The following is a 25,783-nucleotide window of genomic DNA, read 5'->3' on the forward strand; positions in this document are numbered from 1 at the left end:
CCAACTGCAGTTTTCCGGCTGGTTCTCAGCACTTGGCCTTCCGCCGGGCTTTTACGGCACTTCTTAATATTTTATTTATGACACACTTTTCGATTTCAGCACATATTTTCTGTAATCGTAATTTAAATATATGCATAAACTCTACATTATTTATATATATTTTCTTCATTAGATATTTCATGTTATTTATTTTATAAAAAATAAATATCAAGTGTACTAATTCCATCTCAAACAAAGTTCATGCTTAATACCTTTATTTGAATGCTGTGGAGCTCATCTCCATTTCATTTGCCATTCACAAGAAAATGGAAACTTCTTCAAGCGAAGGAATACTGGGAAATGCATTAAGACATTATGTATTGTTTTCCTTCTTCAGGAATTTGTTCACTCAGAAGTAATATTATTGTGCGATTTGCAATGTCTGTGCAAGCTGAAATAATTTGTTAGGCAAATTGCACTAGATACAACGACATACTGTGATTCAACTACAGACAAGCTTTTAAAGGAGAGGCTCAGCCTCAAGTTGATTCGAGCATTTCGACTGCAACCTGGAGACACTATTACTATTTGAGCTGCATAGCCTTTTGTCAGGTGTAATTATTTTTTACTTTGCCGGGCTCGGGCCACCACCTCCCACCCCCCCTGCATTACCATATGCATAAATTTTAATGAAAATATAAATTTATGCTCGGAAAATTCATTAGGATCGTATGTCTAAAAACAAATATCCAATTCCCAATTTGCATTGTGGGCGGATTAGCCGTAGCTGCATCATCCGCCTGTATGTCATGATGTCTTGCTCATGGCTATATATAAATATGTGTGTGTGTGTGTGTGTTTATGTGGGTTTTTCTGTTAGCTCAGCGTATGGGTGGCTCACACACTTATTTGGATTTAATTATAAAGTTGTTTTGCAATAAAATATCAAATAACAAAATTCATGTGGGAAACAAGCAAGAACGTTGCGATGGATCTATCGTTACCGACTGCAGAGCACTCCTTAACGGCCGCAACGCTCTCAGATCAAAGTTTTCCGATTTGCCAAGCCCCCAATTGGTGTATGTACAATATAAATGGAGCTTGTTTACGGTTTAGCTTGCAGCTCAACAGCTGTGGAAGAAACATTCACTCAACATATCTATTTGACTATGGACTGCCAAGAGAAGTATCTAGTCTAAATTTGAAATCCCTGGCAAATGGCATTTTCCGATATCGGGAAAATCTTATGTATTTAATAATTTGAGGGCATATGCAGACGCATATATTTTCCAAATTCCAGTAGCAAGGCCCCATATAGAATGATATGCGAACAGTCAGAAGAACATTGCATAAAAACCAATATGCTCGATTCACTTTTGTGAATGAGTATAATTAAAGATTCCAAGCAGAAGAGCATGAGCAAGGGAGCAGGCGGTGCTGGTGAGGGTGTTGTGCTGTGGTGGGGTTGGGTCACTGGTGCACCACCCTCTGTCCATCCGGTCTGTCACTGGCATTCAATCTAGCATGCTCTTTGTTACAAACTACATGTGTCTGTGTGTGCATGTGTGTGTATGTTGAGTGAATAAAATAATGAAGCTACTGCAACTGGAGGCCTCCAGGGTCACCCGCACGTACCTTGGCCATCGATTGATCAAAAATTGTTGGCAATGCGACTTTAATTAAACTGAAATACAATAGTCTTGCCTCGCATGCGTCTTTAAGCAAACTCGTTCCCTTTGACAAATTCGTATGCCCGATAGCATAGCATACAGCATCCATTGGCATTAGACCGGACCGAACCGAACCGGACCGGACCGTACCAGGGAGCTGGAGCTGTACTCAGACGTGAAATCCAAAGGGTAATCAACTGCACACTCCACTACAGCCGGTGCATTGTTTGCCATATAAGCCGATTAAGCCTAGGAGTGGTGCGTGGTGCGTGGTGCGTGGTGCTGCTGCAGGTGGTGGCAGCGCCCACGCATATCAAATCTGCCGACAAGCAGGCATATACCTGCACTTGAATTTTTAATTACCTTCTGCATTTTAATTAACAAATACAAAATGAGAATAATAGAAGAGAAAAAAACGTAAAGGTAAAGCAACGTCAGGCAAAGCAACGTCAGGCGACAGTCGTGCAAAGGCGGCGGCGACTGCGGACAGTTGATGGCTGACTGGTTAGCTTTGGCCTTTGCAGTTGCTCCGACACGGGCTGCTGTGAAATTAAAATTTATTTTAACCATAATCTGGAAAATTCAATGAACAACATGCGAAATCAATTGAATTCAATTTGATTCAATGGGATGGCCATGGCCATGTCGATGTGGATGTCGATGTCGATGTGGATGTCGATGCCGACGTCAAGTCAATAGCAGCGAATTTGTTTGTTCTGATCTGTGCGGATTGAAATACAGTTAGGGATTCAAAGCCAGAGTCAGCAGCTCCCGCAGCACGCCAGCACACACACACACGCACACCCGCACAAGAGAGGGGGGCAATTGAGATAGAGATAGATAGAGAGATGGAGATAGATAGAGAGGTAGTGGGACAGCCACTGCATGACAGCTAAGAGCACTACAATTTTGTCTGGCCAAATGCAGCTGGCCTGGCCTGGCCTGTCCTGGTCTGGTCTGGTCTGGCTGTCTGTCTGGCCTGGCCTGGCCTGACTTGCTGGCTATAGACGTGACTCTCAGATTGATGACTCTGCAAGTTGCTTGTGCCAGGGCCGTGCATGGCAATGGGGTAATTTGATTATCGTTTCGCAGATGGAATATGAAACATCTGCTTCGATAGGTTCGCCAATGGCTATTTCACGATTTCGCAACTGAATTGACATACAAATTGTATCATGGAAGCAGCATACTAAAAAATTACGAATACTATATATACCCATCTATATATCTTCATTCTATATCCTTTATATATTCCTCTTATTTATCCTTTATTTGCATTTATTTATTTCAAAATGGAAGAAAATCGTGATGATTTGATTTTATGATTCCTCTGACAAATACATATCGACATAATTCTCTACATAACTTATAATAAATATGCTAAATAAGAAATCGATAAAGCAACTTAAGTTTGACTTTCAGTACTCGCTCATGAGGCGAGTAGACAGAGTATATTGGGTTGGGCTCTAGAGCTAGAACCTTGAAAGTCGGAATGTGTATTTATATCTTGGACTTTGAAATTGCTAGGATTTTCTTAATACGTCCATTAATAATGTAATAAAACAGAATTTTGATAATATGGGTTAAAGGGAAAATACATATTGAGGGCTTGACAAACCTGAGTATATCTGCTAAGCCAATTTATGTAATACTAAATGACAAGAGGATCAGTTCTTTTTTGTCGATTTATACAAAAATTCAAATTAGCGATAATTATCGAGAACGAATTATTTCAAGGGGATAGAATTTGTTCGATTTATTGCGATTTTCGAATTGGTACACATGTATATATATGCGTGTATGTATGTGCCTCCTAGAGCTCATATCACTTGCCATGGACTCCAAATTCACGCAGCTCCTGCCATTATCAATCGCTGCCTCAACTATTTTCACACCTCGAACGAGCGTGATGCCGTTGCTGCTGCCCGATTGCCAGTAGTCGCTTTCGTTTTATATAACTTTTGCTCTTTTCTGCTGCATCATCTTGCCGTGCTCCATCGTTTTATTTATTTTTTTTTTTTTGCTGTCCTGTTGCTGATCCTGCAGTTGCTGCTGTCTGTTGCTGCTTGTGCCAAATGCATTTACTTGTTAATTCGTTCAACAGCAAACTCACTTTGCAAGTGTAAGTCTGGGTGTGAGTGTGTGGGTGTGGGTGTGTGTGTGTGTGTGGGTGTGTGTGTGTGGATGTGTTTGGTTAGTTTCTGTTGTGCAATGCGCTGCAATTCAGTTAAGTTTTGATTGCTATTTTCGCTTCGCTTCCTGGCAGCGGCTGTCTTCGCCCCTGGCGCCCTGGCGCAGCCAGCGTCATCATAGCCGTTGCCTTTACCGTTACCGTTGCCGTTATCGTTACCGTTAACGTTACAGTTCCCTTTACCTTTACCTTTAAAGGTGCCATTGCCATTGCCGTTGCTCTCACTGTGCCACCGCCCGCTCGCCATCGAGGCCTCGGCACAATGTTGCCAACAACAGCAAATGTGTGACATATCCGCTTCCGCTTGCCGCGCTAATGTATTAGAGCAAGCAGCACGCACACTCGCAGCCACCCAGCCACCCAGCCACCCACTCACGCACACACACGCATGGCTAAAAACAGTGGCAACTATTTAAAACTTTCTTTTTCGTTTTCGGTTTTAGTTATAAATTGTCGTTGCTTTGTATCATGCTAGAAAATAGTGCGCTGACAAAAAATGCAAACGTGACGAAGACTGTTGCTGCACTAAAATGGGCGAGGGAGTGGGCGTGTTTGTGGTCGTGGCCGTGGCCATGCTGGTGGTGGTTGCTTGTGGTCCTTGTGGTGCTACGATAGCATTCAACTACTAAAAAAAAGCAAAAAAAAAAAAAAAGAATTCAGTGAAATGCTGTGTCTGCCGTGAACTGCTATGGACCGTAAAAAATTTAGCATTGTTTGGCTTTGTTTATCGAACTCAGCTTCCTAAGCTCTGCCGGGCTGCCTGCTGTCATCGCTATTGTCCTGCGCCCATGATGTCCTTTCCGCAGCACTTTCCGACGACATTAAATGCAGATATACGTAATATATTTGACTAAATTCCGCGATATATTTCTAACTGTCCAAGCGATTCCTGTGCAGCCGAGTTTTCGGCGAGTTTCCAGCCATAGTTGTTGTGCATTATTATACTAATGAACTGAATAATAATAGGAAACAATGCCCATTAGAAGATGAAAATAACAGCAGAGGCAAGGGAAGGGAAACGAACTGGGGAAGGGGAAGAGGGGGTAAGGGAAGGGGGGAAGGGGGAAGGGTAAGGGGAAGGGGAAGGGGAAGGGGAAGGGGAAGGGAAGGGGAAGGGGAAGGGGAAGGGGAAGGGAAGGGGGGGAAGTTTGAAGGGGAAGGGGAAGGGAAGGGGAAGGGGAAGGGAAGGGGAAGGGAAGGGGAAGGGAAGGGGAAGGGGAAGGGGAGGGTCAAGGGGAAGGGGAAGGGGAAGGGGAAGGGGAAGGGGAAGGGGAGGGGAAAGGGAAGGGGAAGGGGAATTTTAAGGGGAATTTTCAGGGGAAGGGGATTTTAAGGGGAATTTTTAAGGGGAAGGGGAAGGGAAGGGAAGGGGAGGGAATAAGGGGAAGTAATTTTAATGTTAAGGGATTTAATTGTAATTTTTAATGGTTTAATTTTAAATTTTAATTTTCATTAATTTAATTAATTTATACTAATTTAAATTAAATTTTAATTTTAATTTTAATTTTAATTTTAATTTTAATTTTAATTTTAATTTTAATTTTAATTTTAATTTTAATTTTAATTTTAATTTTAATTTTAATTTTAATTTTAATTTGTATTTCAATTGGTAATTTTAAGGTTAATTGTAATTTTTTTAATTTGAATTTTGAAATTTGAATTTGAATTTGGAATTGAATTTGAATTGAATTTGAATTTTAATTTTAATTTGAAAATGAATTTTATTTTTAATTCTAATTTTAATTTATTTAATTAATTTTATTTTTAACTCTGATATTCATAAAATAATTCATATAAATCTGCTCTCTTTAAGATCTTAAGTACTGTATGCAGCTATTTAACAAGCCATTTAATACTTGATAGTTGCTTTTTGTTGCGTTTTGTTAGACATTTTATTAGGGCGAGACTTACAGACTATTCAACTGTTTTAGGATCGGGAATAAGTATTTTATTCAGTTGTGAAGACACCAGGGCAACAGGCAATACCTCTCTGCATTGATCAGCTTAACCAAATATGAGAATATGAATTGTCTGTGAGCCGATTCGACTAATATTTAGATAGTATACATAAATATGTATATATATGTATATTTATATATGTATATTTATATATATACTACTATTAAAAGCGGCTTAAAGTTGCATTGTAAGTATCAAAGCATTAGGAAATGGAGCGACGGCCATCTTAATGCCGCTAGATGCATTTGCTATGGCTGATGCCGTCAACAGCAGCTTTATAATGACCGCAGACCGCTACCAGTTTTCCCCCTCTCTCTCTCTCTCTATCTCCCTCTGTATCTGTGTGTGCGTGTGTGTGGCTCCATTTTAGCTGTCATTCGTGCCGATGCCGAGTGTTTAGAGCAAGGAGGAGACTGTGTGGGTAGTTCATCGGGCGGTTGCCATGGAAATCTACGGTTCAAGTGAATGGGCCAGCTCTAGCCTGCTGCATGCCAGATTCAGTGCGGCAAGCCGCAATTAGGCGAGCTTAGTGGCTCCAGCAGCGACAGCGACAGCAACAGCAACAGCAATAGGAGGAGCAAAAGCGGCCAGTTGCATCATTCTCACACGCAAAAGGATTTTCGAAAATTTCACAAATATTTTCCCAGATGCAAAGAGGCGCAGAAGAGCAATGCAAATGCAATTTCCAGCAGCGACAATAGCAACAGCAGCTGCACCTGCAACTGTGACAGGTGATATCATTTGGACAACATGCACGCACATATACTGCTGTATGTCATTTTAAAATTCAACAAAGCCGAAGCTCGTTTGCCAAATTGTTGATAAAATTGCTGTAACCGAACACAGTTGCAACAGCAACAGCAGCAGCCGCAAGAACCGCACGAGTTGTTGGCCAGAAGAAAAAAGCCAAATAAAAACAAGCGAAAAAATGAGAAAAAAAATTCAGCAAACGTTGACTTAAAAGCTGATACACTTCAACAGTTTTTTGTGTTCACCAATTCTTCGCTCACAAAAAAAAGGGAAATAAATACACAAAAAAAAAAAAGACTGAAAAAAGAAATCGTGCTGACTGGCCCAGACTCTGCGGTCGATGGTAACAAGCATCCGAATGCAGTCATATACGGTTGATCCAATTCGGTTTTGCAGCATTTCAATTGTCATGGCTACGCGAAAATATCTCAGCCCAACACTGGCTGGACCAAGTGCTGGCTAAAATGGCAGCTAAGGATTAAGGGCCATAAACCAATTAAATCCGACTTTAATTTCAATTCAATGCGGGCTCAAATGTTTATTTGCTGAGCCCAAATAGACTTTTGCCTGCGAATCCATCGATACGATGGGGCCTCGGCTGCCAATTCGTGGGAAAAATCCAAAATTTTTCAAAATTAAGTGACCAAAGGAATGAAGTCTGATAGAAAAATTCATGAGCGAGGGGTTTTAAATTTAATAAGTGGATAAAGGTAAGGGTTAAAGATAAAAATTAAATTTGCAAAAAATATTAAATTTCCCTTTGAAAGAATATTTGTATTTACATATAGCTAAATAAGTCCAAGACTTTTGCTCTTAGACGAATTAATTGCTAGTGCAAAGTTAAGGGCTTTCTAACTTTAGTAGACTGTAAAGCGTCAGGACTTAATTGAACTTATTGGTGTATTTTTTCTTCATCAGGTGTATAGATGATCTTTTTTATATTTTTTGTTGTTCTTTTTTAAATTAATTAAATAATTTGTTTTTGTATTATGTTTATTAGTGTTTTATCAAAAAATTTCTTTTTTATTGTATATAACAGATATTGGTAAACATTTTTGCTGGCCAATGTCTCATTTTTCCCTGTCGAAGGAAAGCACCCTGTCTTATATATATTTTAAAGCTTGAAGAGCTTTATATATGTTAAACCTTTTGAAAAACTTTAATTTTTGCAATGAAAACTGTGCATAGATACCACTGTGCACGTCAGGTACAAGTACACATAAAGCCACAGATGTGCACATATCAAAGTACCGTAAATTCATATATTTTTTAACCTCAAAATAAGAAATCCACTTGAATTCATCATGCACTGCGAAGAGTTATATGTGCACTCGCTTTAAAGGAAAATATAGTTCGGAACACAGATATATTTACGTTATTTTCATATGAATATGCATGCAAAAGCATAGGAGGTCCACTTCGACATCAATATGGCAGATATATGCATGTCCGTTAATAAATCCCTTAATAAACGGTCGAAGCCATACAGCAGGGATAAGAAGTAAGCGTGCGATAGTTCTGCGAAGAGCTGATATTTAAATCATTTGATGTTTTTATGGTGTACAGGATATATATGCACGGCATTAATGTATTATATATGACGGAGTTAAGAACTACGGACAAGCTGACTGACAGATAGACGGACACGAAAGGAGAGAAAGACTGAAGGACGAATGGTTTGAAAGACGGAAGTACGGAAGGACCTCGGCGAGCACACACATCGACTCAGCTCGCCGTTCTGATTAAGAATATATATACTCTATGGGGTCTCTCACCCCGCCTTCTTCTACCTTCTTCAATTTCCATTTTCAATGGGTTCATGAAAATCTCCCTTATACAATATGCATTATGCACAGACTCGCATTAGTAAGTGAGGGCGAAAAGCTGAAGTGATTTATGAATTCAGGTTGAATTCATTTAACTCAGATAATGACAATGCTAAATCTCAGCATTGTTGCAATTATAGACAGAAAGTCTTAATAGGGGCTATTATATAAAATTGTATATGTGTGTGTGTGTGCGTGTGTGTGTGTGTGTGTGTAAATGTCACATGAATCATCTCCTTTCAATTTGCTGCTCATTATTAATTCAAGTGAAATTCGTTTGATGGCAACTGTTTTGAATCGTTGAGCTTTTCACCAGAATCAATGCAAACTATAGATGTTTTTCCCGTTAAGCAGCAACCGCCGAGTAGCAAAACAGTAAACAATAAACAGTAAAGGGCAAAGGGCAAAGGGCAAAGAGCTGCGAGAGAAAAGAGCCTAAGGTTTGCTTATTGTTTATTCAATGAGCAGCACCTTTATTTTATATGTATGTATATGTATTATTTTTTATTTTATTTAATTTTTCATTTCTTTCAATTTGCAACTTATTTGCTTGAGATGTGCCTGACGCTTAACTTGGCTGCAAAACTGCGATTTAAATTTACAGAAAATTATAGAAAATTGTATACATATATACTACATTTGAATAGTGAGTTTAAATTTTGTATGCCATTTAGATTTCTCGAATGAAGGTTGTATTGAAGCAAGAAATATTTTTATTTTTTAAGAGTAGCTATGTAACATAAGAAGAAGAGGAAGCATCGTCTTAGGAGCTCTTAGAAAAACAGAAAATAGTATACATACATATCTTAATACATCTTAAAGCAAATAACTCGACCTTCGTTTGGAACATTCCTCTCTGGCTTCTTAAAGGCTAGATACATTTTTCATAGCTTTCAATTTAAAGCTATTGGGCAACTGATAAATCAGAGTAACTACTCATTATGCCAAGACTTACCAGGAATTGTCTAACAGAGAGCGTTGAGTGCTGTGATTAAACACATCCGGTGTTGGTAGCGCAGAATCGCCAGCTGGTCCAGTCAGCCCAGTTAGTTGCTCAGTTGAGTTAGTCAGAATTTAGACCTCCGGCAAAGAGATGCTAATGGGATGGCAAGGTGAAAAGCAAATGGAAGTTTTCATATTAATCCATAGGAGCTGCAAGCAAAGGAATTAAGTGAAGCACTACTCTCACTTATGAATGTAATAAAAATTAGAAATATCACATATTTGAAAGTCTATGAAATTTAATAGTAAACAAACTGATATTGCAACAGCATTATTTTAAGGTTGAGAGCTTATCCAGATCTGTGGTACAAATATTATTCGAGAGGGTTTATGTCTACTCGTCTTTGATTTTGATTGCTTTACTGCTCACTCTGCATGTGTGTGTATGTGTGTGAGAGAGAGAGAGAGAGAGATATCAATATAGCTGAGTGCCGAGCCTTGCCTTGGGTATTGCTCAGTCAGAGCGAGATGGCTATTGAGGTCATTCGGATAAGATCGTGACTCAATCGTGAAGAGAGGACGACTAGATTGGACTAGATTGTGTAAGAGCTGATTGTGAAAGATAGGAGTCGCAGTTCTTAAGGTATTGAGGTAGAATGTAATGTAAGAAAATCACAATTTATACATATATACATTCTTATATACATATATGCACATAGATGTTCTTTTAAATTAACCTCACTCAAGTAAAAATCATAAATAATTAGCACATCTCTACATATATCAATTAAAATTTATAATTGCAATTCTGCTGGAAGCATTTTACTCAATGACAACTTAATTTACTCTCTCGTGAGTAAATTAACATAAATGCCATTATTTTAGCCCCAATATTATATTAAATTATATGAAAATGAAAACGCAACTGAAATTCAATACAAAGCATATATAAATTAATGTGTATTAAATTTCGCAAATATTTTTACGTTTTGTCCTCCATCTATAGAGGACTCCCACTGTGCTAAGTTGGCCAATAAAATGATAAATACTATAAATAATAAATAGACTCATTACCCAGTCTCTCAACACACACACACATACACACTCGTCAACTATTTGCAAAATATTTCGTATTTTTCAATAAATACAGGCCGCTTGAAAAGCCCATTATGCAGTCGATCATAGGCGAGTGCAGCATTACGATTTGTTTGTTTGTTATTGATTGAGGATTTTTAGTCTGATAATGTATTAACAAACATAATGATGTGCACTTGCCACATTCATTATTTATGCATATGTGATGTGGATGCAGCTGCTGTTGCTGCTGTTGCTGTTGTTGCTGTTGCTGTTGCTGCTGTGTGCAAACTTATTGCAAAGTCCATTAAATAAAGCTGGGGGGCTGCCGTGGGTGTGGCTGTGCTCGGCATGGCATGGAATGTGTTGGGGGTATGCAGCGATGGCTGTCAGAGTAGCAGCTGGATGTCACTCTGTCACTCTGTCAATTTGGCAAACGGTCAATATGTCAATATGTCAATGGGTCACATCGCTCACATTGCTCACATCACTCACTTTGGTTTGTCGGACGTTTGGTCAGCGAGTCAATCAATCAATCAATCAATCAATCAGGCAATCGAACAATGCGCTGCGACGCAGCCAAATAAATACGCATGCAAATGGAGCTCGGCAAAAGCTGAAATGTGAAAAGTGAAGAGCGCAGAGGTCATTGAGACCGGCAAGGACACTGTCGACATTGTGTATCTAATAAGGCAGCATACAAACATGGACACGCACACGCACACACACGCACACACACACACACACACGCACACATTGACGGTCTAAAGCAATTGATGTGTCTGGCGCTTGCCATTCAGTGGACCCACAATAAAAAAGCCGCACACCCGCACTCAGCCTAAGCTCTCAATCCAATAAAAATATAAAAAAATAAATAAAAAATAAAGACAAAAATGTGAAAAAAAGAGAAAAGGTTTTTCCCTATATTTATACCCTAAAGGAAACGCTAAATGATTTAATGGGCTATGATGGTTGGGCCAAGTCGCCTGTGACAGGCCCAGAGCAAATCAGCAGGAAGATATATGTATATAGATATATTGACATTCAGGTATGTTGTAAGAGCCAAGATCAATAAATGGGTTTCCGCCAGTTCAGTATAAACTAGTTAATCGTGACTTCTATTTCTATTTATAATAAAACTAGCTTACTTGAAATGTTGAGCTGGTCTTTCGCCTATCTCTATTTATATCAATCGAAAATGATTATAAAATGAGAGTAATTTGCATGCTTAGTATTTACATACTTTTATATCGTATAAGGCAAGATTTCTGGAAGAAGACTTTGGGGCTCAGAAAGAGCTACGAAGAGCATAAGAAAAAGAAGTTAATTTGAAAATAGTCAGAAATTTTTGGATTACATGTGGGACAAAAACCAAAAATGTAAAATCTATATAAACATAAAAATTTATAAAAAAAATCTATAAAATCTATATAAACAGGAAATACTTGGGATATATTGGTATAATGCCATTTGATGGATATACATATATTTTGTATGAAATATATCCTGTGCATTATACCAATATATCCCAAGTATTTCCTGTTTATATAGATTTTATAGATTTTTTTTATAAAATTGGGCACACTCTGCTGCCTTAGGCTAAACTTCATTTGGAATGCTAGAAAGTCAAGCTGCGATGACAATTCGAATTCCGATTGGCATTTTTTAGCATAAGAATAAATGCTCAAATAGACAACTAGCAATCGATAATAATAGACTTTACTTTGGTTTATAGAGGTCTCCAGTAAATTAGCAGGGTATCTGCTAGTCAATCAACAGTCACAACAATGCCGTTAGTTGATTTGAATACAAGCGTTGGTCAAGTACATATATAGAGCACGGCATAACAATGCCTACATTAAGAGGACCGTGTGTGTGTGTGTGTGCGTGCGTGTGTGTATGTGTGTGGCCAGAGCTTGTTTGTCAATTCAGTGTTTGTTCATGTTGTGGGCGTGTTTCGCAGCATTTGTCAATCATCTATTTCAGTTTAGCTTCCGCACAAAGCGCAAAGTTGTTTCTTTTATTATTATTATTATTATTCTTTTTTTTTTTTTGTTGGCTGATTGTCATTTTAGATATGCAGGTTGAACAAATCGCTAAAGCGATTCGCTTGAATAATCAGTAATTAAATCAATCCAGTTTGATATAATTCCGCTATGAAATATGACAGCGAATGCTATGCAACTGCAGTGAGCCCAGACGGAATGAAGCTGTCAAAGGTCCCTTTTTTTCTTATATGCATATCGATGACAGTACATTTTGTTGTTTCGAGCTTGATAGCATTAATTAAAACCAGTTGTAATATGCTAATTTATGCAAGAGAACTTGTTCATGTGGAGCAACTGCACTGGACGAAAAACTTTTGACAATGATTGGGGATTTGTTATATTATTCACAGAGTTGATTATGTTAGATGTAGTTTAATATAAAATATGAATACATCATAATATATAACATATGTACATCTGTAAAATACATATAGCCGCCATTCATGTTGAATGCATTTTATTTACATTTTGAGGGATATAGTAAAATAGTAATATATTATTATTAATTTATTTTTCTTGCATTAGACTGCATTTTTTTTAATTCTATTTATTTTTTTTTAAATAAACTTTGTCATTTAAAAAAATATTTTATTTACATTTATTTAATAATCATTTAGCTTTATAGCGAATATATTAATTAGCAAAAAATATAAAAGTGAGCTGTAATCTTCAAATTATGCATATCCTCAAATTTATTTTTTTCTCTCTCAAAAAAAAAAAATAAAATAAAATAAATAAATAAATAAAAAAATAAAAAATAAATAAATAAATAAAATAAAAATAAATAAATCTGCCAAATTCCAAAATTATGTGAGAATTTATTTTGAATCTTATCTGAAATTATACATATATTTATTTTTAATTTATTTTAAGGACAGTAAAACAGAGTCCAGCAGGAAAAAGGTGTCTGATTATGCCCTTAAAGATAAAGATAGTGCGCCATCCTGATGTCGTGCAGTGTAACAATATTATTTGCATATAAATATGGCATTAATTTAATTTGAAATTGATTGCATAACCTTTTTGTATTAACTGCGCATTCTTATAAAAAAAAAAAAAAAAAAAATGAACTTAAACTTGTTGACATTTCATGAGTTTATTTAATGGATTATATATCATATAGAAATTCGGTATGAGCTATTGTGGGTTAATTTTCCGAGTAAATGTGAAAATACTAGTTAGTTATGAAAGTGTGCGAGAATTATGGGGAAATCGCAATTGAGTAAGTGAATTAGCTCTGCTGCCTTTAGTCTGAATTGGGGAATGAATATGCGAAGCATTTAATGCTAATGTGTGTGCTCTGAGTATTTGTTATTTTGTTTGCTGATATAGTATATATATATTTATGAATTTAAGCATAAAGTCTCTCATTATGCCATTATTCGTGGCTAATGGAAAACAATGATTTGATGGTAGTTCGCTTACATCAATTACATTAATCAAGAATATGTATCATAATAAGCAGTAGTCGAAATTATTTTCTGCTTGCGATATATGTATATTTTAAGAATGACGCTTTGAATGTAAGTTCCTATCAAGATTAGTTATCTAATCTATTATTCTGCACTCAGTTTGGGCCAGACTGAGCGAATAGCTCAAGGCGTTATGAAAACTGAGGCAAAACTTTATAATTCTTCAGGCCGACATACATATGTACGCGCTCAAAGTGTAGCCAAAAGTTGAACTAAATTAATTTCAAGTTTCTGATTATTTTCACACACTTTGAAGTAAATAAAAATCATAATCCATGCCAAATTTAAGGCATTCTGTGGGGCTTACACCCCGAATGCCTAGCTCAAGAAAACTCTGCAAAGTTTTCCAGCCACGCCCACAGCTGTTTGATTACTTTTCATTACAGAAATTAAAGTTCCCACAAATGAAGTTGGCTGATTCGCAATCTTGAGTTTGGTTTTTGTTTTGTTTTTTTTTTTTTTTTTTTTTTTTTTGCAATCGCATACTAAAGGCAGTTAATTTGGTGTTGGCCTTAACGTTAATATTGTAAAGTATCTCGCGCTCTCCCTCTCCCTCCACTGCCTCCCTCTTGTCCATAATACTAAAAACTTTATAATTATTTAAGCGCGTTGTCATATTTACACCTGCTGCGGCATCCTCAACTAAGTCCAGTTACAGCTGCCCACTGACTTGGCCCAAATTGCCACGGCTCTGGCCGTTGAGAGCTTGTGTCAAAGGAAAACTTCTTGGCCCTAATCACTGGCTGGGCAGCTAAGCTGACAGAGAGTTATGAAAATGTCCGGGTTACAGCAGTTGGCCACGATGCATAGCCACATAAATACAAAGTCTTGCGGTCTCTGAGTAATGCTGAAATTTCATTTCAACTTTCGCATAATTTTATGCTCATTATGGCAACTCTATTGACACACACACACACACACACACACACACACAGGCACACAGCTGTATTAGGCCAAGTGAGAGCCATAGCTCCAGCTGAATAGCGAAATGTCAATTCCCAAGACAGCGGCCATGTGGCCCTGTGTACAGCCTTGCCAAAGCTTTAATTACTTTGATGCATGATTTTCTTGCCATTTGCAATTTGTAACAAGTCGGAGCTGTGGCTGCGGCTCAGACCGACTATGGAATGCTCCGCTTGAGTATGGGCAATGAATAATAGTCACTGTATGAATCTGCCTGAATTTGCGTCAGCTTTGCTTTTATTCTTAGCTCAATGTAGCAGCCATTGCCTGAGAACGGCTGACACAACTTCATTAAGGCTTGATTTTCGCTTCACTTTCTCAAAGACGAATGATTAGTAGAGGTCTTAAAGCCATTGATAGTATTGAAGAACAAATATTTCTACAATAAGTTTGTCGATTTTTTCGGATGCTTGATCTGCTTGTGAATCGAGTGATCTGCTAGAGTTAAGGAAAGATCAGTTGAAATATAATTATATGCCAGACTATACGATTATATCTATTGCTGTATTACAGACTAATAAATGGGATGTGCTTATATGAGCTCTCTTATTCTTGCATTGCTCGCATCTATATTTATATAAATATTTATTCGTCCTGGCAATCTTCTTGGAATTGAAAAGAAAGAAAGACAGAAAGATTGGCCATTCCTAAATTTTAAAAAATTATAAGAAATATATATATTTGTATATATGTATGTACATATATATACATATACAGAGATTTTCTTAAATTAAAATGTGCTTAATATTCAATTTAATGACATTTTAATATTACTATTATAATTCTCTTTTTTTATGCCTAAAGGATTTGAGTCATTAAGTCATCTAATTTTTAGTTACTAATACACTTTTTATTAGCACTTTTTAGTGCATTTACTATAATATATTTTGAAAATCTTCTGTTCCGATTTTTAAATATATATAATTTAAGAAAGAATAAAAAACATTTATTTTTCTAATGCTTAAGCTATCGATAGTATTTACAACATATTCATCGATAGCAGAAAATATCGAGTGGTGATTATCGTTGGCTCTGCAGTCAATCATAAGACATTTGAACATGGTCCAGAAATCGGAAGAGCTTCCGAGGCTATTTTTGATTGAGCTCAGCTCTAAGCCTCTGGTGATAGCAGCTAATCATGTAAAAACAGTTACTAAACAGTCTGGCTTTCGAGCTAGATCTTCTAAGATCAAGTCGTTCCGAATGTATAGCTGACTGCGCTTTCTCTCTGTCTGCATGGCATAATTAGTATATCCTGAAGGAAGAGTATGCTCGTAACATGGATAATGAACAGGCTGGCTTTATTTAACCTGCCGCAGAGAGCACACAAAACACACACACAGGCACACCAACACACACACACACACGCATATTTGCTCATCTACACATTTGTATAGAATATTTATTTGATGTGTGGTTTCCTTTCGCTTTGCAGCTAGGACACGCACACAGGACGAGCGCTTATTCCCAACTGGCTAGCAATTGAGCAATTGTGAAAATGGGTAAGTGAGCGGGTGAGCGGGCGAGCGGGTGGGAGAGAATGGCGACACGACACACTAATGAACGTCCATTTGGGAGACGGCATCACCTAGCAATCTGCAATTTAACTGCTTCCATTTTGTGTTACAGATGCGCTACGCTTGCGTGGTTCGCCATTTGTGCGCTTCGGTGGTGGGGCCGGGCATGGACCCGGCTTGCCCCATCCACATCCACATCCCCAGGCACAGGCACATGCCGCACACAGCGCACAGCAGGAGCCGCTCATTGTTGTGGAGGAATCGAATTTGCCCGAAGAAGTGGAGCCGGAGAGCTCTGAGACATTCTCGAATCGCGCCAGCCTGGACATCGATTCACCCGTTAATCCCTACTTGCTATCACCATGGCGCGATCCGCGCGAGGCCCGCAAACACTCTCTGCCCTCGCAGCAGGTCACCGAGGGCATCACCGCCAGTCAGGTGCGCCGTCTATCCGAGCGTGGCGGCGAGGGCTCCGGCCCATCGCCCAAGGAGGCTGCATTCCTGGCCACACTCTCACAGGCGCCGGCTCCGTCCGGCCGCCGGCATTCAGTTGTTACCATCTCGAAGGTGCCCACCACACTCTTTGGACGCTCTCGCCGCGAATCTGTCGCCGCCTATCCCTCGAGCAATGGGTAAGTGACTTGGCTGCATTATCCGAATAGGTTCCTTGTTCTTATATGGGATTTTCCCTTGCTTAGACCAAAAATAAATAAGAATTTCATTTGCAGACTTGAAATATATTAACTCTATAGCCATGATTATTGATCCGAAAGGTGGAAGAGTCTCTTCTCTTGACTTAGTCTTTATAGTCGTCTATCAGACTTTTTTACTAGAGATGCTAGGATATTTAGAGATACTAGGATATACTTCAAAAGCTCTTGTTTATCATAACGCTATTGTCATGATGATTATCGAGTCCTCAGTATAACTGAATTCTTCAATGGACAATAACTGTGTCTTACTAGAAGGATTCTTTTGCATACGAAAAAAATAAGCCTTAGACAATCGTTGCCTCCGATGGAAAAGTCCCCAGTCTTGATTTTGTCCTATGCAATTTGTCTTCATCTGACTTAGTCTTATTTAAATTATTCGCATTGTCTTCATAAGAGGATACGCTCATATACTTTGAATTCTGGTATTCAGTCTTCCAAGAAGGATCCTTCTGCATACTGAAAATAACTCTATTGTGATACAACTACATATAATATGATAATCATCCGATGGCCTTGACTTGGATTATATAAAAACCTATTCAATTTGCATTTGAGTCGTCGCCCATTTCTATTGATTATTTAAATGTGCTCTACCTGGAGGGATCCTTCCATATACTGAAGTAAACTCAATGGTCGTAGAACTATATTGTCATGTCCATTGATTCATCTGATAGAAGAGTGTATTCCGTTGACTTAGATCAGGAAAAGCTATTCAATTTGCAGTCCTTGGGCCGTTTCTACGCATTGAGTCTAGAGGGAGCCTTAAACATGTGGAAAATAATTCTCTTTCAGTATCTATAAGATCTCTATTATATTATTATAAAAAGTTGCAATGGAGTTGTTAAGCATTTCGATGGATTATTGCAGCAGCAGCCGCGTCTTGAACTCCCGGCGGGAGAGCAACACAGGACCCCCATCGACAGACCCGATTGGCAGCATACACAATCTGCAGTTGGACATTATGGATGACATCTATTTGCAGTCGCGCAAGGCACGCTTGAAGCTCTGGACGTCGAGCAACGAGAAGGTGTGCGAGGTGCAGACGGTGGATGAGGTCGGTGCCGGTGCACCCGCCCGCCGCTACACGAACCGCCGCTACTCCGAGTGCCCCCAGCCGGGCGCCGCCGGTGGCAGCATCATGCGGCGCGCCTCCGAGCATCCACAGCCGCCGAGCGTGTCGCCGCAGCCGGTGTCGGCGCGCGCGTCGACGCGACGCAAGAAGTCGGGCAGCGGCTTGGGCTTGCTGGGCAGTCGGACGGACATCGCGGGCATATTCAGCTCGATCACTGGCTCTAGCTCCGATGCACACCGGCCGGATCCGGACGGCGGCTCGTCCAGCTCGTCGGGCGCCACCGGCAACAGTGCCACCAGCCCGTTCTTGAGCAATACGTTCCAGCAGGCGGCTCGGGGACGCACCACCAGCGCCACGCCCACCCCAAGCGGTGGCCAGACCTCGAGCAGCATGCTGCTCGATCCGAATGCCGGCCGCTCGACGCGCTCCAACAGCTTTGACGTGTCCATCTTGAACAACGCCAAGCAGCTGGTGAGCGAGGCGCAGGACAACAGCTCGGCGGCCATATCCGGCTGGTTCGGCAAGCGTCCGACGACGCCGCTGCCGCGCAAGAAGAGCGTGCGCAGCAAGAGCAGTGCCATGGCCCTGTCCAAGGACATGCTCGAGCGGCTGCAGAAGAAGGATCCGCTAGGCGGCGACTCCGGCAAGCCGAAGCTAAAGCCGCGCAGCAAGCAGAAGAAGAGCTGGACCGACGCCACCAAGGCGAACATTGTCGATGCCACCATCCTGGGCACGGCCATCGAGGGCTTCCTGCGCAAGAGCTCCAATGCCAGCATGGGCGGCGGCATGAATCCAGCCGGCGCATCGACCTCAGCGGCCAGCCGCTCATCGGCGGCCAGTGGCAGCAGCCGCGGTGCTGTACCCAAGGACTCCGGCGCCGGTGGCAGCAGCTCCAGTGGCTCTGCGGCTGGTCGACGTGGCCGGCCGTCGGCCGCCAGCTCGGCCCAGTCGCAGGCTGGACGTGCAATGCGCTCAACGCTCAACTGGTTCAGCAAGGGCGACGAGGACGACTCGAAGGACACGTGCGACGCTTCGCTGTGCGCCACGCTCAAGGATCTGTTTGTCAAATAGATCGGGCCTCCGAGACGCAAGTAAACGGACAGCAGCACGCAGGGATTAGAGGAATGTAAGGTGAGCTGAGGGTACACAAATAATCTTGTCCATGTTCGACTGAGGCCATTCTGGTCAAGGATAGGCAACAATTTTTGATTCAATGATCGATCCGGCATCTCTGTAAAGACATATAAGGCTGCCAGATGGTTCAGTCGAATATGAACAGCCCTGTACATAGATCGATCTCTTTTACAATATCTATTGCTCTTTGCTTCTCGTATCTCCCATGCAGGATAGCTACTTGCATCTCGAGCACAACAAACAACACAATGAAACGAAATCATTTTGCATTTTTCATACAAATCAATCGAAACGAAACGCAGGATAAGTTACTAACAGCCGGAACAAAAGGTACAATTTGAAACAATAACGGTAAATCGTATAGGTGATCTGAGTGACCAGAGTGACGTGGCACACGTAGTAGTAAATAGCAATAGCAGAGATACACTTTCTAATGGCAACAGTGCAGGTGAGTTTTGTGATTAACGCTGGGCAGGGAGCACCGTGGGCTAGGCAGGCCGAATGACAAATTTACCCCAAGAGACAGACATTGAAGCATACATATTCTAATATAAATATATACAACCATATATATACATATATATATATATTTACATAAAAGCGTATTTACACTTTTAATCGTCACTTGAATAAATTAACTAAAATGAAACCCAAAGAATGTTAAAAGAAAAGCAAAGAAAATAACGAACAAAATGTAAGAAAAACTATTTTTTTTAAATGTGGAAAAACTCAGCCAATATGAATGTGTCAACTAACTATATATCTACATATATACATATGCTAGTATTTTTTTTTTTTTGAATCAAGAGAAATGCAGAGCAACACGTTTTAATTGCTTTTAATCCTAAAATGTACAAATATTAACTATATTGGCCCATATCAGACTAAACATATTATATGCAAAAGGTAACCCATATATATTCATACAGCAAATGGTATACATGTTGTGAATGGAAACGAATACATATGAAAAACACAAAGCTAAAAACAATAATAATTGATAATATAAAAGAGCAGAGCGAACTTAAAATGTTTAATTAAATACAAATATTCCATAAATGTTTATAGATATTCTAATCGTGCAGCAGAATTTCCAAGGAGTTTCGAAAAACATTTTTTTTTTTTTTTGACGCCCCGTATAGCTCATAGCAGGCGGCACTTAGGAGACGGTCAAATGGTTCCATAATATATACATACATATACCTGAATATGAATAATAATAGACGACTGCTTAAAAAGCACTCAGACAAAGGATTGCAATCAGCGAGTGGATTGCAATGTAAATACGTGCAATTTGAGCTTAGAAAAAAAAAAAAAAATTAAATAAAAAAAAAAAAAACAATTATACAATTATAAAACTAAAGAAACAAAAAAAAATGTTACATATTGATGTTAAAATTATATATATATGTATACAACATATATGTATATGATTGTATGCTAAATGAAGTTCAAATCTCCTCAACTTTTCTGTGCGTTGACTCAAATCAATTTGAGTTTAATTGAAATAAAAAATAAATAAAAAAATAAAAATACAAATACAAATAAAACTTTGCTAATTGAATTGTGCGAAAAGTTTGGAATGTTGGTAAATTTTTGAGAGCTTTAAGAGGTAACGAGGTGGGAAAATTGGCAATTTGCCAAATTGGCAGCAATCAATCAAGTATGCTTCAATCATACTTCTAAGTTCACAATATGTGTGCATATGCCACATGCATGCACACATGCATGTGTGTTATGTGTGCTGGCTGTATCAATTAATAAAGTTAAATTGCTAAACGGCAATTCTACAACACTGAACACTGAACACACTACACACACTATGAATGCGCTGCTCAACACTGCTGAGCACTAGACAGAGACAAACATATACCTACATATTTTTACAATACATACATATTTAAAGGCATATGTACCTAAATACTATGTAAATGTATACTATATACATATATGTATGTATATATACATAACTCTCAATGTGCCCAATTAACGTATATCGATTTCCAATGTGTGTTTCACAAATACTTGAAATCTGTGCGTGAACCCAAAGTTAACTTTCACTTTCAATGCTAAATATACTATATATATGTATATAAATAAAGGTTAGACTGTAGAATATACATATATAAATTCATATATATATATAGATATACACATGTATGTATATAGATCTATGTATATGTGAATGTGAATACATTTCAATGGTATTTCAACTATTTACAAGTCAATGCGATCGTTATTGGTCTCAATAAAAAAATAAATAAATAAATATATAGATATATATGAAAGTGAGTATATATATATGTATATACATATGTAATATATTCTAGTCGAATAAATGTTGTTCTAGTTTTTACATGTCCATTTTTTGCTCGTGTTGCAACTGTTGTTGTCATTGTTCTCGTTGTTGCAGTTGTTGCTGTCTCTTTCTACTTTCGCAACAGCAACAGCTGACAGAAGTCATTCAGCAAATCAATTGAAGATATCTTGAAAAAAAAAAACCAAAAAAAAACAAGTATAACAACCTCATATTTACAATCCCCTATACACACACACTCGAAATATGTTAAACAAATCTCTAAGCAACAACAACAAAATTAAATGTAAAGTTCTCTTTGTTCTATTTTTGATAGTAGTATACTGTATTTTAAACATGAATATTAAAAAAAAATATATATAATAATAATAATACCAAAAACAACAAATACTCAAAGAAATGTGTTTTCCATTTTGCCCACCACGAAACTCAATCAATGTGCGCAAAAGTTGTTTGACAAAGACTCTAAGCTTGCAACACCCAAAACTATCCAAAGATAATAATAGAAAAACCAACTACAATTATATATACAAAAAATAAAAATAAAAATATAAAAAGTAAAATAACATAAAATTTAAAAACAAAAAAAAAATATATATATATTTATAAAAAGAGTTAAAAAATGCGCGCAAAAATAATAAGAAACTTTTATATAAATCGATGTTCGCTCATTTCCAAAAATAAAACGAAACTCTTGTTCTAATTTATTTTGATACACATCATATTTTACAGACGTATATGTATATGTGTGTAGACAAATACAAATATGCATGTATATATACATACATGGCGTATAGACATTCGACTCTATTCATTTAATTGTACAACTGTGCTTGGCAATAAGTAAACGTTGTGCCAGTAAGCCACAATAGAATAAGGGCCAGCAGCAAATACAAATAATAAAGGAATCAAGAGAAGCAAAAACAAATATATATAGAAATGGTCGACAAACAGATACTCTATAATCAGTAACTTTTACAACAATATATATTCAGCAATTGTTAACTGTTTGGGCGGCTATCGATAATTATCGAATTCATATATATATAACCCGACATGAATTCATAATGTATCCCTGAACTGTTTGCAAACAGCTCTACACATCTGGCAAGCCAGTTGCCCATCGCCAGTTGACTAACGCCCGGGGCAAATGATTTCCTTGCTTTTCAATTTTCTTGGCCCGCCGTGTGAGCTGCAATTGATTAACTCTCAACTCTTTTTGCTGTACTCGCATCTAATTGTTGTTGTTTGATTGTTGTTATTATTATTGATTAAGACTAAGCCTAAGACTACGTCAAGCAAGCGGTTACCACCGACTAAATGTACTTTAGTAGTGTTAACTGAGAACCCAACCAAATCCAAAATCCAATCCCAAAAAAAAAAAAAAAACATAACTAACAGCACAAACATTAAAATATAAAGCTAAAATAAATGAGAAATAATATTCTCTCGGCGGAGTTGAACAATATATATACAAATGAGATAAATATATATATATGTATTTTTTTTAGCAAGCATTGATTGCAAATTCAATTTGTGTAGTATACTTTTGGACGCACTGTGAAGGCAATGGGAATGAGAGACAAAACACTAAGAAGAAGCAGCACAAAGCCATGCAATATACATATGTATGTATATAGTGTGAAGTCGAGTCGAGTATAGTGAAGCTTACATTTTTAAAAACAGAATTTTTTTGAACAGCCGGGGGAAATATAAACAGATAAAAATTACGCATGGTAAAAAAAAAAATAAAAAACAAAAGAAAACTTGTATAAATACATGCAGATGTATACATATAAAAAATACATATAAATATATATGTAGTTGCTATCAAGTGTTTATATACCTATGTAAATAACGTTGATGATGTGGACGAGATAGAGAGAGAGCGAATTGAGCGTTTATATATCAAACTTACATAAACTACGCATAAGATGCGTAATTAGAGAGAGGGGGAGAAAGAGAGAAGTAGCGAAAAAATATGAAAGATATGCAACATGTTTGTATACACATTATAATCGAAAACAAATTTCGATAACGAAAAAAAAAAAAAAATGTAAATGTAAATGTAAAGAAAAAACAATTCCAAAATGCAACTGAATGTAACAATCATATGATGACACATAATGGATAAAACCAATAAAAAAAAAAAAATTAAACAATATATAATGCTACAACTATCTATATTATATAAGTATATATATCTATATATATATATATATACCTTTAAATAGATTGTATACCGTACTTATACCTTCTATGTACCTACATGCACATATACATATGTATGTATGTGTGTATGTCAGCTTCCCAACTAATGATGTACGCATGCAAATGCTCACATATATTCAGACATACATAGGCGACTATGTACCGGAAATCGAGCAATATGTGTGTGTGTGTGTGTGTGTGCGTGTGTGCTTGTGCACTTGTGGCTTCCTGCCCGAGCTGTTACACATATACATATGCATACATGCCCATATGCAAATGCATATTTACATACATATATACATCTACTCTTATATACCAATAAATAGTTATGTGTAAACAATGTGTTTTATTTCGGAATGTGAGAGGGCAGGAGATGGTGGGTGTGGGCCTGGCTAAGGGCAAGTAAGAGTATTACAGACTTGGAGAGGACTGTAGCCTGCGGCTGTCGTCCTCCGAGCAGACCCTAATGACTAAAGCTGACCGCATTGACTTTCAATTTAACAATACCTTCAATCCAGCTCAGCTGTTGTACGCGAACATACGTAAGCTGAGCGAGCTACAGTCACTGCGGATGTTACCGGAACTTAAATAAGGTCGAATTGAATTTTAATGTAAATTTATGGACTTTTGATTATATGCCAAGTAATCTGATTAGCTGACATAAAGAACTTTTTCAGATTATTGATTTTTATTTGATTAATTTTTTGTATATATTTTAAGTCCATTGTAAATGGGTAATTCTGGGTATATGTAATGGCTTTGTGAAACGTTTGTAATGGGACAGACCGCATACAGTAATATAAGAGGATGACGAGATGAGTTGATTTAGCCCTATCCATCCGTTCGTCCGCTCGTCCGTTCATTCAGCCGTCTGTCCGTTTATCTGTTCATCCGTCTGTCCTTCCGATCTCATAAACTACAAATGCTAGAGAAATTTTTTATAGCTATACGCGTATACCATACGTAGTACAAGTTGACTATATTTTCGATAATTCATAGATTATAATCGATCTTTTTTTTTTGAAACATAATACGATTTCTGTTAGAGCTAGAGAATCCAGATATATATGTGCATATGATCGAGTGAACTAACTAAGAACTATAGGAGTATCAGTTCTTCGAATAACTCAAGGGATCTCATATTACTTTACTTATTTATTTATTAATCTATTTGATTATTTATGAACTTATGCGTTTATTCTTCTTCAAGGGATATCCAAGATTTCTTCTGCCAATTCTCTACATATATTTATTAATAGCTGCTTTAAGTCCCACAAGACCTAAATGTGTTGTATCTTATCGAAGCGCTGCATATGAGTTACTAGCTTGTGGTATTCCAATAAGCCAAAGTCCTTGCTCCAACCGAATTGACGAGCCTGACTTATGAATAATTGAACGAGGCGCTTTCAGGCAGCGAACGGAAAGTCCCATCAACTGGATGAAACGGCGAGCATCTGTTGCAGCGGCCAACAAAAGGTCATAAATCAAACTCGATTCGACATAAGCGCACGCAAATTCGGCAATCGACAGTCTGGAAAGGGGCAGAGGGAGCAGCGGCATTTGATTTGATTTGATTTGATTGCGGGTAGCATTTAGCAGCTGATAGCTGGGAGGGCAAAGACAGAGAGAGAGAGAAAGAGAGGGAGAGAGAGAGAGAGATACAGAGACAAATTGAATTATCTATGCTGATTCAATACGAAGCGCGCTTACTGCAGCTGCCTTGATATGCGATGTCGGCATGCAAATCGGTTGCTTGTAGCTCCAGTGGGCGCAGGGCGCATGTTGCATCAATACACCAGCGGGCAAAAACAGAAAGGCGAACGGCTAGTTCAATGAGCAGCGGCAGATGCTACAAACTGTTGCTTGCAATTGCGTCAAGTTCCAACACACACACACACACATATGATTGTAGTTCATCGATACCTAACACTGTATTAGATAGAAG

General features: G+C 38.1%; 1 protein-coding gene across 2 annotated transcripts in view; it reads left to right on the top strand.

Moving 5' to 3' along the window:
- The window catches only part of kairos, a 60,689-nt gene extending 37,700 nt beyond the window's left edge, over positions 1-22,989 (top strand). The window contains exons 2-5 of one of the 2 annotated variants that reach the window (XM_089264081.1): positions 16,310-16,376; positions 16,504-17,023; positions 17,975-19,307; positions 19,522-22,989. In XM_089264081.1, the coding sequence (XP_089120207.1) occupies positions 16,373-16,376; positions 16,504-17,023; positions 17,975-19,247 (1,797 nt within the window). In that variant the 5' untranslated portion in view covers positions 16,310-16,372 and the 3' untranslated portion in view covers positions 19,248-19,307; positions 19,522-22,989. Of the gene's footprint in view, positions 1-16,309; positions 16,377-16,503; positions 17,024-17,971; positions 19,308-19,521 lie in introns of both variants that reach the window. The other variant, XM_089264080.1, reaches the window with a different exon arrangement.
- The last annotated feature ends 2,794 nt before the right edge of the window (positions 22,990-25,783 follow it).

The sequence above is a fragment of the Drosophila navojoa genome, chromosome X (genome assembly GCF_054131105.1).
Source record: "Drosophila navojoa isolate 15081-1374.11 chromosome X, UAZ_NAV_1.0, whole genome shotgun sequence".
Lineage (NCBI taxonomy): Eukaryota > Metazoa > Arthropoda > Insecta > Diptera > Drosophilidae > Drosophila > Drosophila navojoa.